The 17,868-nt window shown below is 54.5% G+C and overlaps 4 protein-coding genes across 4 annotated transcripts; 3 read left to right on the top strand and 1 right to left on the bottom strand.

The window, feature by feature from the left end:
* Positions 1-834: 834 nt before the first annotated feature.
* CkaCkLH20_01782 (ubiquitin carboxyl-terminal hydrolase) lies at positions 835-6,768 on the top strand (the record flags this gene model as incomplete). The annotated part of the gene is made up of 7 exons (XM_038884501.1): positions 835-922; positions 974-2,825; positions 3,790-4,486; positions 4,538-5,314; positions 5,364-5,470; positions 5,522-5,684; positions 5,734-6,768. The coding sequence occupies 7 exons, from the start codon at positions 835-837 to the stop codon at positions 6,766-6,768; spliced, it is 4,719 nt and encodes a 1,572-aa protein (XP_038750201.1).
* A 732-nt stretch (positions 6,769-7,500) lies between these two features.
* CkaCkLH20_01781 (uncharacterized protein) lies at positions 7,501-8,061 on the top strand (the record flags this gene model as incomplete). Its single annotated transcript, XM_038884500.1, has 2 exons — positions 7,501-7,638; positions 7,822-8,061. The coding sequence occupies 2 exons, from the start codon at positions 7,501-7,503 to the stop codon at positions 8,059-8,061; spliced, it is 378 nt and encodes a 125-aa protein (XP_038750200.1).
* A 3,525-nt stretch (positions 8,062-11,586) lies between these two features.
* CkaCkLH20_01780 (uncharacterized protein) lies at positions 11,587-13,077 on the bottom strand (the record flags this gene model as incomplete). The annotated part of the gene is made up of 2 exons (XM_038884499.1): positions 11,587-12,808; positions 12,860-13,077. The coding sequence occupies 2 exons, from the start codon at positions 13,075-13,077 to the stop codon at positions 11,587-11,589; spliced, it is 1,440 nt and encodes a 479-aa protein (XP_038750199.1).
* A 612-nt stretch (positions 13,078-13,689) lies between these two features.
* On the top strand, positions 13,690-14,485 carry CkaCkLH20_01779 (uncharacterized protein; the record flags this gene model as incomplete). Its single annotated transcript, XM_038884498.1, has 2 exons — positions 13,690-13,819; positions 13,869-14,485. The coding sequence occupies 2 exons, from the start codon at positions 13,690-13,692 to the stop codon at positions 14,483-14,485; spliced, it is 747 nt and encodes a 248-aa protein (XP_038750198.1).
* Positions 14,486-17,868: the final 3,383 nt, after the last annotated feature.

Below are 17,868 nucleotides of genomic sequence, written 5' to 3'. Positions count from 1 at the left end.
TGCGTCCCTGTATTTGACTTTCAGCAGACGTGCCGCAACAGACGCTGCGAGTATTCAGCCATTGACGTCGTGGATACCGAAGCGAGGGAGAAATAGCCCGGCTTGAAAGAGGAACGGATATGCAACTGTGACGGTCAAACGATGAGGGCGAGTTTGATGGCGTGAAAAGAGTACCATGGCGATCAATCCGCAGGGTTTAGTGGACGTTGAAAAGGTGCCGGGCCGGAGGACCGTAATCCGTGGGGAGCTCGGGGGCTTGGCCCACCGAGAAGAAGAAGTCTTCAATCTCGGCCCTGCACTTCTGTGTTATCTGTCGTCTGTACCCGTACCGCGTAAGAGTATCCGTAGGTCCACTGGCGTTGCAGGCAACTCCAACCGTGCCAACTGATGGTGTTGACTCGACTTTCAAGACGGATGCGCCCCGCCAAGCTCCTCCCACTGCGGAAGTGGCTCCGATGCTTTCCAAGACATGTGAGAGCCGACGACAATGATCGGGTCGAGTTCCGTATCTCGGTGTTGATTGGTGTTTGGTGGTATCCTGATTTGGTTGATGCTTTCTCTGATGCTCTGGAACACATTTAGATTTGATGTTGACGAGGACGAGGTCTAGCCACGGTGCAGTTTGGTTCGTAGGCAGGCAGACATAGTTACAGTGTGCGTGAAGATCGCACTGTTCGGCATGGTGCACGTGCCCCGGCGCAACCTTGACGCGCCTTCCCTGCATCCTTCGCGTGAAGCACACGCGGGTGCCTAGTAAGCACTTCAACCCGCGCATCAAGTACGACCTGTATGTTTAGATATTATAGCTAGATCACGAAGCCTCTCTCGGGTGTCATGGATAGCTTCTCGTCGGAAAGCCGCTCTGCGGTGCAGGAAGCTTTCAATACCTTGCGCCACACGATTGGCAGGGAGCTTGAAAACGGTATGTCGATGGCCCTGACGTAATGGTCTAATGCTGACCCCTGTACGACAGAGCTTAAGAAGAAGTTACAGAAAGACGCCGAATCGCGCGAGTATTTGAACGACGAGCTCGAGATCCTGAGGTCTCGTTCTGCGGAGGCGGACCGTCTCGAAGAGGATAATCGGAGTTTGAGAGCTAAATTCTTGCGTCTCAACCAACAAGGCCGAACCACCGAATCGCCAAGGGCCACTCCTGCCCCGAAGCCTCCAACGTGCGATAATGCCACCAACACAGATCCTGAAGCGACCGGTGTGACTGGAACAGAAGGCGACGACAGGGAGACTATTCTCCGCGAAAGCCAGAAGGTTCTTAAGAAATACATCGCTCTGGATAAGAACTTCAAGACCTTGATGGCCAGTTACAAGAAGGAGAAGGACGACAAGAAAAAATGGGAAGAATATGCGAAAAGCCTGGAGTCAAAGTTGAAAAGACTCGAGGGCCGGAGCGGAAAGTCGGCTGAATCAACACATTCTACAGAGTCCGCCCCTGAGCCTCCCAGGCCTCGTTCGACGGTATCACCAGGCTTCACGGCAGGTCTTGGGGCAGAACTTCGCGAGACAGATGAGCCTGCCGAAGGTCTAGGAGCTGCACGTAACGGGCCGAGAGCGAGTCTGGCCCCGCACAAAGAGACCCGCGCTCTTTCTGTCCCGGACTCGACCGAAGGAGACTCGACAGAGAGTGGTAAGGACGCTGAGATGCCGACTCTCCCACCGTTGAAGCGAAACGTCGAAACGGCCGATGTGCACATCAAGGCCGAGTTGTCATCCGATGGCGTAGAAGTTGTTTCCGAACGCTACGTCGGCAAAAGAAAGCACGCTGGTGATGCCACGGATGGCATAGGACGGCAGAGAATCAAGATCGAGAGCTCCGATATGTCGACTAGCCTGCCTCCCACGCAAATACAAGAGAGCATGGACTTGGACGAAATCGGTCCCAGAGTCACCACGCCAAAGAGAAACAGGCACGTGGACGTCGGAAGAGCTAAGACCACCGAGCCGGTTTTCGTCAGGCCTGATAACATCAGCACGCCGGTCGTGAGACCCTCCAACAGCTCTACGGTGTTGACACCCGTCAATCCTAATGTGCGACCCGTGCGCCCGTACGAGAAGATGACTGTCGATAAGCCTCCTAAGAAAGGACTCGCCCAGGGCATAGGAAGTCTGGCCGAGGATGGTCTTCCCTACAGCACGTCTGGTCGTGGAGCGCCTTTTCGAACACCACAAGCCCCGCGTCGGCTTGAGACTCTCCTGAACAACCCATCACCAGACAAGGCGCCGGCTATAGTAAGGTCGGCGCCACGGCTCCGTGATCCAAACCCGCTAGTTGCGGACGAACTTGCGTTCCCCGACCGGCGGCAGTTGCCATTCAACAAAGACCGCCGGGACAAGTCCAAGGAGAGCTCTCTCAACCGAAGGGTTGACGACGGAGAGGAAGAAGAAGCAGGGGCTAGTCCAATGCGCGGTTCGTCTAAGAGCCGAGCCGCCATTGAGAAACCGCTGACACCTGCAAAGGCTCCTCTCCGGTCAAAACCCGTGTCCGCTCTGCGTCTGGACGATTTCAAGGTCAATCCAAAGTTCAACGACGGCTCTGACTACGCATATTCAGAAGTGGTGAGAGGTCATGACAGGGCGGGACTGCCAGGCTGCACCGACATGAACTGCTGTGGTCCAAAATTCCGTGCCATGGCTCTCGCTCAGAAGAATAGCCCTGACCGTACTTCGGCATCGGACAGCAAGCTGTTCGAAGATTATCTGGGAGACAGGATCAGTTCAATACTGGGAATGTCGAAAGCTGAAAAAGAAGAGCTCTGGGTGAAGGCCAAGACATGGCAGCTCGCCAATGAACTGGGCAAGCATCGCCACCGGTACGCTCGGCGATCAACTCCGCCAGGGTTTTGGAACGCGGATTTTCCCAGCACACAAGAAGTGGAAGCCGAAAAAGCGGAATACGAGCAGCGAGAGAGGGAGATGATCCGAGAAAGGCACAGAGATGCCATAAGGGGAGGGGGTCGATGGTTGTTCAGGGATGAGTGAGTTGTGTGAGGGAGGTATTGTTTGCGTATTCATTCAGCGAGTCTTCCAGCGCGGCGCATGGTATACCTAGGTACATAGATGGAGTCGACAATATGATTGATTGTCATTTTGCTATCTGGTCCAACCTCCCAACGAAAACGTTAAAGCTAGCTTCGTAGTACGGATAGCTTCACAGAGCTCACCTTGAAGCTTCGTACCAGCCTAAGAGCCCGAGTGGGGCCGATTTCGGGCAAATTACGGCAGAAGAGACTTGAGGTCTAGCAGCTGGGATCACTTTCCGATCTGTGCGCAAGGCTTTCGGGTCAGGCAATCGCATTGCGCCAACAAAGCCCGGATCCCGCAGCCTGCTAGCTCCAGGTCAACCTTTCCTGCGCGCAGCGTAATTTTTTTGTCATCTCCGAAATCGAAGCAACTGTCCATATAGCTGCACAGCAGCGCCCGGTCGTTGCTGATTCACCGTTGCCCTCATCTTCTGTGGTCTTCTCTTCGCCGGCGCACTGCATAGCTGCTCCAGCGACACTGGACGGCATCTCAATCCTGATCCACTTTTGAGTCAGGGCAATTGTGTACTTTTCCGGCTTCGAGAACGTCAATCCGAAAAGAGGAGGCGACACACGACAGCTCCAACAATTCGCGAGCTCCTCCTCACATCCTCGCGCAACCCACGCGATTCAAACCACGCAACCTAATCGAATAACTGCGATTCTCGATTCCCGCCGAGTCTGTCGACGCCTCCATTGCGAACGCGCCGACACCCGCTTCGAAGAAAGTCGCAGAACCAACTCGCAGTGATAGTTCCAGCCGTGGACGATCACTGCAAACATACAACTCCCAAGCCGGCAGGATGAACAATCGTCATCTGCCGGCTGGGCAAGCCATGCCGGGGGGTGGTGGGCCGGGAGCTGGCGTTGGTGATATGGGCGGGCCTGGAGGAGGCAACAGACGGAGGATGCAGCAACAGCCGTATGCGCATTATCAGCAGCAATACCAGCAGATGCCCATGTATCCTACCAGCTGGAACCCTTACGCTGCCGCCGCCCCGTACTATCACCAGCTGCCGCATCAGTACCAGAACGGTGGCATGCCGTCTGGCTACATGCACTACCCGCAACAGCAGCCGTATGTCAGGTCACCACAGGCGATGCCCCAGCCGCAGTATGTTCCCATGGCCGGCGTCAGCGTTCCCCAGCCGTACTCTCAACCTTCTCAGCCGTCACCTGCTTTGTCGAACCCTTATCAGCCGCCTCCCGTTCCTGCCGCGTTGCATGTTCAGTCGCCCCCGCCTCCTCAACCTCAGCCTGTTCACCAAACTCCAGCAGAGCCCTCCGTCATGACGCCAGTTGCCGAACCTTTCCAGCCCTCGGCCGAACCCTTCCAGCCCGCGGCTGAGCCGTTCGAGCCTGTTGCTGAGGCGCAACCCTCGACACCTGCTCCCGAGACTCCTCTGACCCCTCAGAGCCAAGAGCTTCCGTTCAAACCCTTCCGGGCTCCTGTAAGTAGCGTTGTCTCGTCAAGTATCGATCATTTTGCTGACAATGGGTAGCTGCCTTGGACGCCGCCCACGCAAGGTCCTTTCCCCAAGAGGACTGCAAAGTCAAGACGCCGGAGAAGACTTTTGAGTTCAAATGCGATTGACATCACGTTACCTGTGCTGGTTACTGCTGATAAAGCTGAAACCGATGTCGAGAAGACTGGCGCAAAGAACGCGGACAACGAAACGGAAGACACCTCGGCGAAGCCTGCTCCCAGTGACAGATCCGCGACCAGCGTCTCAAACGAAAGCAGTCCCAAGGCCGAGGCCCCAAAAGAGAGCGCGAGACCCACGACCAGCAGTTCCAACACTTCTCGGCCTGCCGTGCCCGTCGTTCCCGTTGTCCCTGTCATTCCCAAGAGCAGCCCTAAGGAAGCAAAGCCCGCCAGCATCAGCAAGCCAGAGGAGGTGAAGGAACCCACTACCGAGGAAAAGCCCGCCGACGTCTCCGAGACAGCGGATGCGGCTGGTACAGAGCCAAAGGTTGAGGCACAGCCTGCGGCCCCCGTCAAGGTGGCACCTAAGACCTGGAGCGGACTTTTCTCAGCTGCAGCTGCCGCTGCCAACAAAGCTCAGCCTAATGCCAACGGTCCTACGACTGCGGCGCCAGCTAACGGTGCGATTGCAAATGGGGCTGGGGCGGTAAACGGTGGCGCCTCTAACTTCCCCACGAATGCGAACTCTTTGGCTGCTGCCATCCAGGACTTCCGCGTCGGTAGCCTCTCCAAGGTCCAGTTCATTGAGCCGAGGGGCTTGATCAACACGGGAAATATGTGTTATATGAATTCAGTGAGTTGCCCTGACCAAAACTACGTAGCAGCTTATCTAACGAGATTAGGTTTTGCAAGTTCTTCTTTTCTGCGGACCATTCTACGACTTCTTAGACCAGGTCAGCAAGAAGGCTGTTCACAAGTTCAAGAGCAGCACGCCCGTCACGGACGCCATGTGAGTGGCCCGCTCAAACACCTGCAAATATAGAGACTAATTCGCTATCAGGATCATGTTTATGAGGGAGTTCCGTGTCATTGAGTCGACGGACTCCGTTGACAAGCTCCGCAAGAAACTCAAGAACGAGCAGCTGGAACAGTATGGCGATTCCTTCATCCCGGAGTTCGTATACAAGGCTATCCAGCCTCTTCCTGCATTTGCGAGCATGAGGGTATGCAGTTGTTTCCTTCTTTTGCCGGCCTCGCTAACAGATCTTGCAGCGCGGACACCAACAAGACGCTCAGGAGTTCCTCGGTCTGATCCTAACCGCCATCGGCGAAGAGTGTGCGCAAGTGATGTCGTCTGGCGGATCGACAAACGCTGCTCCCGATGTACAGCCTGTCTCCTCAGCAGCCAGCGTGGCCGAGTCTCAGGATGGCGCGGACGGATGGTTCGAGGTCGGTTCGAGGCAGCGGGCGGTCGAGACTCGTTCTTCTGGGGCGAGCCAGACGACTCCCATTACTCGGCTTTTCAACGGACAGTACCGGTCAGAACTTCGCCGTCCTGGCGTTAAGGATTCCGTCAACATGGAGCCCTTCCAGTCTCTCCAGCTGGACATCGGGGCCCCGTACATCAATAACGTCCTTGATGCTATCAAGGGCTTGACGCTGCCTGAGAGACTCCAAGGCGATGCTGGTCCGATGACCAAGCAGCTTCTGATTGAGACGCTTCCTCCCATTCTAATTCTTCATCTCAAGCGCTTCAAGTTCGACACCGAGGGAACTACCAAGATTGGAAAGAAGGTCGGCTATCCCCTCGACCTGCAGCTTCCGGCAGAGGTTCTGTCCAAAAGGCACCGTAACGCGATCCTCGCAGAGGGCGCGGGCTTGCCAAAGTACAAGCTCATCGGCGTCGTCTACCACCACGGAAAGCAAGCCAACGGTGGTCACTACACGGTGGATGTCAGACGTCAAGACGAGAATGAGTGGATTCGTCTTGATGATACCGTCATTCGTCGTGTCCGCAGCGAGGACGTGGCTGAAGCTGGCGCTGAGGAGGAGGTGAAAGATAGCTCCCGTCAAGGAGCTTCTTCGCGGGATGCGTCGGCTAACCGATTTGGCGCCATGGCTGACGAGGATGAGGGAGATGGCTGGAAAGAAGTCACCACCTCTGCGAAGGGCGGAGACAAGAATGAGAAGAAGTGGAGCGCGGTCGCGAACGGCAACGGTGCCGGGACCGCGCCCAAGGGCAAGCCGGCTAAAGACAACATCAAGGACAACAAGGTCGCCTACCTGTTGTTCTACCAGCGCGTCTGAAGAGGAAGAGAAAGCTGGGCGGAAAACAAATCTCAGGCGTATGCCTACGTAGCAGCGAGGAGCATGATGGCGCATGCAGGGACGTACGAGGAGAAATCGGCGCTTCAACGCTTCAAACAACCCAGGCGCCAGAGATTGCAAATCAGAAGGACGCAGCCAAAGAGAGAAACGTGGAGGGACCCTTGGCATCAACGGTGCCGCAACTCCTTTGACCATATCCTGCGACCTGGTCGAAGGGGTTCGACTTTTCTCTGAGAAGGGAAAGGTTGAAGAGTCATCTGCTTGTGGGGAGGTTTTTATGAACTATCGGCGGTTTTGAACCGGGGAGTAGGTGTTCCGGGGCGGGCTACGAGGAGGGCCCCATCAGCGGGGTGATGATCTGGTGATGATCTGGGGATGAGAGTTGGAGGGAATCGGCGATAGGACATGGACTAGATACGTCCCTGTAAAAATCAAAAGTCTTTGATGAACATGGTACCGACGTGTTGTAATGTGATGTGATGGCCGTGTAGGTAAACGACGAATCGTCGTTTGGTAAGCCGCCGTGCGCACCTAACATGAAAGTGGGGTTTTGCGCGAGATGTGAGAGGCACACAGAAACAAACCTCTCAAACCTCATATTCGACTCGACGCGAAATCCTGCAATTCGAGACTTCGTTGGTAACAAACCCTCCTTCTGCCTCTCACACAAGCACACGTCCTGACGTCCAAGACGGAAAATAAACGCCAAACATGCCCGCCCCGTCCACCCTTCCGCAGTACCTCTACAAAATCGTCCCCGACGCCCCGCCTTCGCCGCTGCCGGCCGAGTATCCCCTCTCCGACCTCGACCGCGACGACGGCTTCATCCATCTGAGCACGGCCGAGCAGGTACGCAGTTTCTCTTTCTGTTGAAAACTTCTTTTTATGCACGCAAAATGGCGTGGGTTTTTGACACCATCGATCTCGCCGTCGTCCAGTTCACTCAATCCCTCAACCTCTCTCTGCCTGTCTTCGTCGGATACCATCGTCAGCACGAAACGAAATCGGAAATTCGCTAACCTCGTCGGACAGGTCCTCGGCACGGCGGACCGCTTCTTCGCGTCCGCCAGCAAGCTGTACCTGCTCAAGCTCCCGTACGCGTCGCTGGAGGCGGGCATCCGGTGGGACGACCTGCCCTCCGGCGACGGGTGTTTCCCGCACCTCTACGGGCGCAACTTCGGGGCCGCGGACGTGGAGGACGCGAGGGGGTTCGAGAGGGGTGAGGGAGGTGTTTGGAGTGTGGTTTTGAGGGGGGATGAGTGGCTTGTTTGAGATGTTTGGGGGTGGTTGTTGTGGTGGTTTCTTGGACGTGACGGAGGGAGTGGCTGGAGAGCCTTGTTACGAGGCTTGGTTGAGATCTATCCGGAAATTTGGGGACGGAGAATGAGTATAAAGCCAGAAAATTCTCGGATATTTGGTTTTCTCGGTTTCTTCAAGCAATGGGATGTGACCTACCTCGTACGGCGTGCCGTGCCACTGACGTGAGCTGTTGATCTGGGATTGCATGCGTACTCGACGAAGCCGTATCATACTAATCCGTAGTTGAGTACTCACATACGTTTCCGCTACGCCTTTCTGCCATCGTTCATCGTTCTTCGGTTATTATCTTGACAGATCAAACATAGGGAGACGAGGAACGAAGTTACGTGAGCCACGTACTACTCACTTGCTTTTCAATCCAGAGTCCATACGTAGTGGGATGAGAAACTTTACGGAAGCCAGTCAGGATTTGGTCCCGCAACTCTGTTTGATATCATGTTCCATGTCGGGCATGATTATTGGACCCGGGGCCAGCGGTCTTTTTACGCCCTGCGAGATCTATGTGTAAATCTTTGAAAAACGACTAGCAAATCGTCTTCACTCGGTTGCTTTCGATATTGTACAAGAGACAAGAAGGGCCAGCGAACGGGACCGAGGCCCAGTGCGATGATCCTAGCGTCTTTGTCTCCCACTGTCAGAAGTCGACGGGAAGTCGTGTTGTTGTGGTTGGATAGGTCTAATATTCCTGAAACTTTCGTCAAAGATGGTGTGATCTGATGAGTTATTTGTTGTGGTCTATCACACGACTAGAGGGCTGAGGGAGACATGTTTCAGAGCGAGTTATAGGGGTTGAGGAACCCGGCTGTTCTGGCGGCGTAGAAATGATCAGCAAATATTGGATTTATGCAGCTCTGAATGATGTTTTGGCTTTGTAGGTTGCTGCTTTCCGACTCATCCTCAAGTCGATACTCACCCAAGCCTCATTTCTGAAGGCCATCTTGTACGAGTGGAACTGAAGTCCGAGAGCTTTAGCTGCTGGAGACGAAAGCATGCTTTCATATATATCAAAAGTGGCGCCAAGCAACGATGGGTTCAATGGCCGGTTGCAGAAGTCAACGCTGGTTTTGCTTCATACAGTGAGGTTCAATCTTGTAACTGACTTTACTCTGTCTGTAGCCGGGAGCCGAAGCTAGCGTTCATAGGAAAGACGTGTATAGAAGGCTCATGTTATCATCTTTTCTTCATTCAAACTGTGTTCCTTTCTTAACCCAGTTAGGTAAGAATGATGGAATGTGTTTCTTTCAATACCGGCGTGTCACAGTGATTTACTTGACCCTCGAAGTAGCGGCTTTCCTCTCGAAAACAACGTTGAAGATAAGCTTAAACAGCCTCGACCGCATGAGCTGTAGGTCAACGGAGCATTACCAAAACACCACAGACTCGGAGCTCCAAGTAGTCGGACCGGAGACGCGCGGACCCAGGTGCCGTGTCTCCGAGAGGAGAGGTTTGTCGAAGCCGCTCCGCCACGGAGGAGTTTACGGCGTCTCCTCCGCCGCGTTGGCGTGAAAACAACCTGACCGCGGCTACCGCGGTCTCCTATGCCGTAATTTGCCCCCATCTGCCGTCTTACCAACCCCTGAATCAGTACTAATGCGCAGACGGGAAGCTGAACGCATCGTCGTCGATAGTCTCTTCAGGACGCGCGTAGTTTCTGAGCTAGGGAAGCTCTTCAGGTCCTAACATCTGGACGGAAGTACACACGGCATTCTTCCGATATGACGACGTCTCGCCGTCGATGTCTGATGAAGTGTCAGACCTCCTTGGCGAGTCCGAGGGATCCAATGGCACAACAGGAAACTCTACCTGCGTGTCAAATGTTGAACATTTGGCGCAAAAGTCTATGGTCATTTACCCCGCCTGACAAACGGGCTGGGCGGCTCCGAAGAATGATATCCCTCGCCGTCGAAGATCTCCATCTTCGGCATCGAGCCGGGGAGAACCATACCGCTCTCGTCAACCCCTGCGTCACAGCGCGATAAGATCCGGTGTTATATGCGAATTATGTGGCGCACACGATGTTGCCATGAGTTTGGAAGGGCTGGCTCTTGCCATGATATCAGTTCAGTCTAGGGTTGGGAGAACATGTCTGCTTGGGTGTCATAGCGCGATACGCCGTCTATTCTTCGCGGAGTCAGGCTTGCTAGGCTGAGATGTTTATTGGGATAATTGGATCCGGGACAGTGAATTCCGGCTGGATCGGCCTCGCGGAAGACGGGACCCTGACTTCATCCCGCGGTTTCTATGAGGACCGGCGTGGAAGTCTGAGCGGACGTGCTTCCATTCGCCACTAGCATGCCTATCGCGTATTCCACCAGTATCGCGCGAACTGCCGTCATCCCAATGTCGCTGGCGTCGTGGACGTCGCCCTGGCTTTTGCTGGGAATCATCGGGTTACCCATTTTGATGCATCTGATCTTAGTCGACCACCCCCCCGTCTTCCACCCCAAGGTCCGATCCGACCAAGGTTGTGGTGTTCTGGATCGGTCTTCGACCACGCCGACCCCGGCTTCCGGCCCCTGCCGTGTTTCCCTACTCTGCGCATCTCGATGCCGTCAGCATAGCGAGTAACTCAATTGCAGGGCTGGATGGGTGGTGACGGCTTTGACGAAGCGGGCGGCGCGTATCTTTCATGAACCATGATGCTGGGACGGCGCGGGAGCTAATGCAGGAGGTCAGAAAAGGGCGGCGGGGAAGCGTTCCGGTGCGGCTGGCGCGCGTCCGGGGGTGGACCGTCCCAATTCCCATCCCACCTCCCCCTCTCCCCCCCGGGAGTGCTTAAAGCCGGGTGGCGGAGAGAGGCCTGTTCCAGCCCTGTAGCTGGACGACAGCTGCTCTTTGGTAGGCGGGCGATGTAACGGCGCTATGCGAGGGGGTGTTCTCGTGGGCTGTGGATTGGCTGGAGGCGACGCGGCGGAGAGATGGCTATCGATGCATGGGCATCTGAGCGGTGGTGATCCGGCGGATTTGGTGATTTGTTATCGAAAGATGTGACGCTGAGAAGTATGAGAGGGGAGAGAGACTAAGTTGGCAGTGATTTGTGTTGAGAAAGTAGGGAACTTCTGGAGACTCGGTGGTAGTTGCTTTGTCCTCTTCGTCGATCTTGTCTTTTTGATATTGCCGCGACGAGTTTCGCGTCAGGGACGGATGCCAAGTGGTTTGGCTTCCGGCTGAACCGCAGGGCTAGGGAATGTTACCGTCGTATGTGCGATGCTTCCGCGGGGGGGCTATCATGCTTGAATGGAGGGGCAAGAAGTGATCTACTGATGAAGCAAGTAATTAGCATCTTAAGGCAAAATGATGAATCCTGGATCTAACAGCGATACGGATGAAATCACAGCGTACCGAATGTCTATGAATGGGTTGGCTCTGCTACCAAACTCTGGATGATCATCAGTTGATCTCGTTGACCTGCTTCCGCATTTGTCTGGTATTATATTATACAGTAAGGGAAGAGTCTCGATGGGCAAATCGAACACATCATCTAAACGTGATTTGCTTGCCCATCAGGCTCTTGTACGCATCGTCCAGGGCCTTCCTTTTCCGGTTCTGCTCCTGTTCGTCCCTGTCTAGAGGATCTGGGGTATCATCGTCGACATCTGGTCCCGGCAAGCGTGGCATCCAAGCCCGAATCTGGCCATCCAAGTGAGCTGTGTAGACAGCACCACACGCACTTCCTCCACCCATGATCGGTCCTTTCTGGAGTCTATAGCCTCCGTGACCGCGCCATACCATACTCATCGTGCGATTTTTGACGTTCAGTCCTCGAACGCCTTGACTTTCGGGCAGTACTTTCGGCCCTGGCACGCGCAGACGAGATACCAGAGTGCCTTCATGCAGATCCATGACCAATATCTCATGCTCGTTGGGCCAGAACAGGAGATCTCGTCTGGCAGGTGTGAGCCTTGCAGGGGTGACGAACATGTTGACCGTCTTGGGCTGTTGATTCTGTATCAGTGAGCCGAAGCTAGCCAGCGTGTTCGCGCCAGTGGCAGCGTCCCAGACGCGTATCCGGCGATCAAGACCAGCGGAGATGATGTATTTGCCGTCGTCGGTCCAAGTCAGTCCGTTGACGCCCTCGTTGTGAGCCCTGGCCGAGCTGCGAAAGTGACGCATATTCTTCCAGTCCATGCCGGATGCCGTGGCGTGTTTGAAACGGTGGACGACGCCCAGACTGTCCTCCTGGTCGAGCTGGCCAATGAGGCCGGAAGCGCGCCGGATGTCCCATATCCTGACTCTCCCATCGTAGTGTCCCGTGGCAACGACGTGTTCGTGGCGAGGGCTCCAGGCAACAGAGAGGACAGCACCGCCGTCGGCTACCAGAGACTGGACTGAAGAGCCCGACTTGAGGTCAACGAGGCGGACGGACGGATGCTGAGTAGCGCAGGCAACCAGGAGATGGTTGGCCACTGGGCTTATGGCGTGGGTGTATATGCGGTCTTCGAGATCGAAGCTTCCAGAAACAGTCATGTTTTCAGTAGACCACAGCTTGAGCGAGCGGTCAAAGGAGCTTGAAAGGAAGGCATTTGAGTCAAAAGGATAGAAGTCCAGATGAGTGATGCCGTGAGAATGAATGTTGCTCTTGGCCCCAATTGAACGCGCAACATCAGCGATGGGCTGGAAGACGTGGGATGAATTGGCATTGCTGGCGTGATCGAGGTCCCAAAGCTTCACAGAGCCATCAGCACCTCCCGAGAGCAATCTGTGTGATGTGTTAGTTCCCAGCTTCTGACAAGAAATAGGATGATCTTACAATCGGCCATCAAATTTGTCCAAGGCCAAGGCGTTTACACCAATTCTATGCGCCCATAGATCAACATGTCTTCCATAATCTTCGATTTCAGCACCCTCGCCATTGAATCTGTGCTGGGGAGCTGCAGCAAAGGATCGGACGAGGCGGGAGGTGATGGTTCGCTCGAATGCCTCAGGGCCCAGCTCCCCCGTTGAGCGCGCAAACAGATTGGCCTGCATTCATCTGGATGCAAGTTGCGCAGTTGTGACAGCTGAAGAACGGTAGATGCGGAGCGTATGGCAGTTGACTTGAATTGGTGATAATTGTGAAACTTGGAGATGGTGATGTTGTTCTGGTGTTGAGGTGTGATGATGTCAGCTGGCATGTCACCAGAAGGGCGACATTTGTCGGGCTTCTCCTGAAGTTACAGTGAGCCTCAGCACTGTAGGTGCCTAAGGGCTGGGGGATAATTGGATTTCATTGGTCATAATGGAGATGGTCCCACTTATCAAAAGTCTCTTGCTGCCCAAACTGAGGAAGCTCCTTCCCTCACAAAGAACTGGTGAAGGCAGGAAGGACTCACTCAAGCAAAGTCGACCGTTCTTTCCATTCCAAATTCCCGGGAGCTGAGCATCCTTGAGGCTGCCACCTATTTTCTCAGAACCTTCCCGTCAGCTTCAACAACACCTCCTGTCGGGATCTCCTTCACGCCATTCCTAGACTACACTTTAGCCCTCAGGCTATTATCGAGCATCTGCAACCTTCACACCTCTTTTTGACCATCTACGAAAAGGACGGGCTGATCGTCCAAACCCAGTCTTACCTTGCCCTGGCTATTCCCAAGAGGGAAGATGGAACGACACGATGACGAGCGAACCGTGTTGGACAGGCATGGTTCGAGGAAGTCGGAGCCGACACTTCCTCAAACACAAGAAGCCAAGCGCACACAGCGGCTTGCCAACCTCTACGATGCCGTTGCAGGTGAGCACCCAATGTTTGTCCACCAACACTGTTACTAACACCCTGTCAGGGAGGATAACCTATGACACAAGTCTGGGTGCCGCTACCAGCAATGAGAAAACAACAGCCAGAGCCAATCACTCCAGGCCGGGCAGGCACTCCGTCCGCGCCACTACCCTACCGCCTGAAGAGGTGCTCTTTCGTCGCAAGGCTGCGCCAGAACGCTTTCAGGAATTCGACATTTACATGGCACACGACCGGAATCTACCGGACGGCGGCCGCGAATCCTTGCCAGATAGCGACCTTCTCAAGGCTGTACACACCTATGCGAGCCACTTTTACTCTGCCCTTGGTGGCCAACAGCGTGGTGCACTCTACCAGATCGGGTCGCGGAATATTGACGAGAGGAGCATGGACGAGTCCGCCTTGCTGGCCTTTGGAATCCTGCTTGAGGAAGCTGGCCGAGACGTTCTGGGCAGCAAAGGAGACATGGTCTTCACTGAAGGCCTGGATGACTCCGCAGATATCGACGCAGCATCGGAAGGCCGCCTCACGACTGACAACATGCCAAGCCAGACTTTGACTGTTAATACGTTGCGCCCTCCAACATCGGTTGGCTTTGCCGATCCTGGCTCTTGGAAAAGGCCACAAAAGAGGCGGAAAGTGACCGATCCCGACGACATCTGAGACTGCTCTGGATCTCAACCTGCCCGGTCTGTTGGCTCCAAACTTCCTACGCATCATGCCACCCCTCCCTGGCGACTGAGCCGTTTTCGGACCTTTTACCGTTGGTGGACAGTTGCCAACTACCCGGGAAAAGAATGGATCAAGCAATCTGGGGTTGATAAACACCAGTGACAGGTCATTATGTACTCGTTGGTACTGCGACACGTCCAACTCGGCTATCCATTTACCGGGGATTGTGTTTGCTGCCAACTACCTAGGCTAGCAAACAATGGACGACGACTATCGCTGACGAAACTGCACCCTCCATATGCAGCAGAACCAATCAGAAACCAACCATCAACTCATTTCGATTTGCAGACTTCTTTCCAAGGCTCTGTCTCAATCCGCATTAGCCTGGCTAGCAACCCGAACATAGCGTATTCGGCATGCGATACACGTTGACTAGACTTCGACTCTTGATTTAACTCTGTTGCCTCATGGAGAGTAACGGAATGATGACCAAAGAAGACAAGGCCCTGCACCACTCGCTTAGAGGTCAAGCTGCACGAAAATGTCACTGTCACACAAACGCCACGCAGGCTCGAGTCGAATCTGGGATCTCGTCTGTGACAGGTTCTAGGGAGCCATTTCGCCCCCACCTGTTTGCGCGTCGACCATGGACGGCCCAGCATGTCGCTAACCGTCAGTCGTTATGATGCCTTAACCAGTTATCAGGGCGCTTAGGCGAAGAACGATTCCTCGCACAACCGACCATTACTGAATTCATCACATGGCCGAGAAGAAATCCAGTTTCGAGTCGTCGAGAAATGATATCTCAGAAAGAGGAGATTGAGATCGGATACACACGCACCAGAACATTAATAGACATTGATTACACAAACTCCGCACTTGCCCAGCTCTGATCGCACAACCGAGCGGCGATGTTGTGACAGAGCCTTGCAGAAAGGCACCTCATGCCAATTATTGACAAGCACACGAGGAGAGCGGAGTCCTCGCAAGCACAAAGGTACCGATGGACATTGGCATCGTCAAAGGTGACGAAAATCACCAGTATCTGGATTCAGTAAGTCACCCGCGCAACTGGGGATCGAACACTTGCTGCTGTTGGCGAGGACTGGTACCTAATTTCCCACAGAGAAACTCCGAGTACAAGGGTTAAATGAGAAGTAAATTGATTTGCAAATCCTACATTCTGCTTGTCGTGATGGGAACTCCATCGTTTCGGCGACAGAGCCCGGCTCCGATGAAAGTGGGGTAACTAGTTTGTCGGCCTGCCGCATCGGCGGTGATAACGGCGGCGAGGTTGTAACCAAAGAACCAACTGGAGCCGGCTGGCCGACCGACTTATGCCTGTAACTAGACCAATCGGAATTACTTGGTTTCGATTGGGCAAGCACTCCCTTCGCGTTTTTATCTTTGTCGACCTGTTACGCTACGAATGGAATGTGACACTTTCAATTTCTCTCCAGCTGTTGCGAAGTCTTCGCGCATCGTTCTTACATCCGATGGAATCCCGAAGCTTTCAGGAGCGTAAACTATTGTTCCTGGCTGTTATCGACTTCATCTGATAGTTGGGTCGCGGCTGACGTTCCGGACCGGAAGGTGGATACACATGCTCCGATGACCGTTGTGGGGGTTTCATTCGGTACTCGTCCCGGCCGTTGCTTGTTCCGGCATCATCAATTTGAGCCTCAAAGAATGCCAGGACGAACGAACTTTTCAGCAAACGATCAACAAAGCAGATTATCGGAGTCGGACACCGGCCCCCAGCTCAGGACGAGGGCATCACATGTAATCTTCTGTGGCCACGACTACAGTGCAACTTCAGCCAATGTTTCTAGCAAACGACAACAAGAGCTGACCCCAAGACCATCGTCAGAACGGGAAGATAACAACAGGTACCTTCAAGGCGCCACACTCACCGACAGCACTTGCGCCACAACCCGGCTGTATTTCCGTGTCATCTTGTGCAGCGAGGCACTGAGTGAAGCCCCTTTTCGCCATGAATGGCACCCATCGTCAAGTAACCACGGCGGGGAAATCTAGGGGTTCAGCATCAGAACAAGGCATTGTGCCGCCGCCCGATACAACAATCGGGGTCGCCGTTGCAGTTGGGCATCGAGATCAACGTTTGACGACCTTGCGACGAAAGTTTGTCTAACCATGTGCAACCCGCACTGACCGCTTGACAGCCCTCGCGCGCGCAAAACCTGGGACAATTGAGGGCATTGTCCATCCCTTTTCGCGATATTCAGGCATCAGGCCTGTATTCAAGTTTGGATTCATCCTTGGGGGCCACGCGATTTGCATGGGCCGGTTACACAGTTTCGGTGTCGTTTTGGTCATGTGACCTGGAATGCAACGGTACAATGTTGCGATGTTGAGCACTGCGCTCTCGGAGCGATGACTGAACATGGAAAAGTTCTCGGAATGTGGCGTTCTGCTAGCAAAAGGCATGTTGGGTAGGTCCCAAGACCAAAGGGCACGGCGACCTTCGGCAGAGTCCACTGAATATCGGCGAGACGCCGAAGCTCGAGTCATCGCGTCCACGCCAAGTTACCTCTAGGAACCGTTTGGGAGCGGACGGAGATCCGGTGGTGTGCAATTACCGGCAGGGCAACATCGCGATCCGTACGCCAGTCGTCCTGGATCTGCCAGCATCCGTCGTTAATTGACATCAGCCAGCGCAATCACCACGTCCTATCGCCGGTCCTCACCGACAACACTGGCTCGCTACCGACGTGGAGCTTGAAATGGTCGCTTTCTAGAATCCACGGCGACGGCGGGTTTCATCCCTTTGATTAGGCGGCGACTCTCCTAGTGTCGTGGGGATCGAACGGCGTTCCAACCTTCTAGAGCACTCGGCGCGGAAACCGAGTAGTCTTCCTTCGTTCTCTCAGAGCTCACTCGATTGGTTGCCCCTCGGCACATCTCCTGAACAAAAGCTGAAAAATCAAGAAAGCATGGAGCTCCCTGCGGTGATTTCCAGCTGCCGTGGACCCTCTGACTTCGGAGCAAAACTTTTTCAAACGATGCGCAAGCTCCACGTGGCTGCACGCCTTGGTGCGACTTTTGCTTGATGGCTCTCGAATCAATTGCGCACACCGTCAAGGACCGGCCAGAATGCGGTTGCTATTCTGAGGTTCGAGACGCTCCGCTCCCGTCGCGGTGCTTCCCCTCCCGTGGTTGGCGTTCTCTCCGAAGTTTAGACGCCATGCGAGAGCCCCAAGTGCACCTCGGGAAAATCGACGCAAGACCAGTTGACTTCCCGGCTCGCTGAGGCCTGAACGTCAACGTTACAGCTGGCTATGAAGGCTATTCTAGCAACCAAGCTGTGGTTTCCCACTCTTATCCGCTCCTGACTGGCCATCTGAAATGCCTGT

Source organism: Colletotrichum karsti, assembly GCF_011947395.1.
Source record: "Colletotrichum karsti strain CkLH20 chromosome Unknown Scaffold4, whole genome shotgun sequence".
NCBI lineage: Eukaryota > Fungi > Ascomycota > Sordariomycetes > Glomerellales > Glomerellaceae > Colletotrichum > Colletotrichum karsti.
This window is presented reverse-complemented; position numbering and strand designations above follow the sequence as displayed.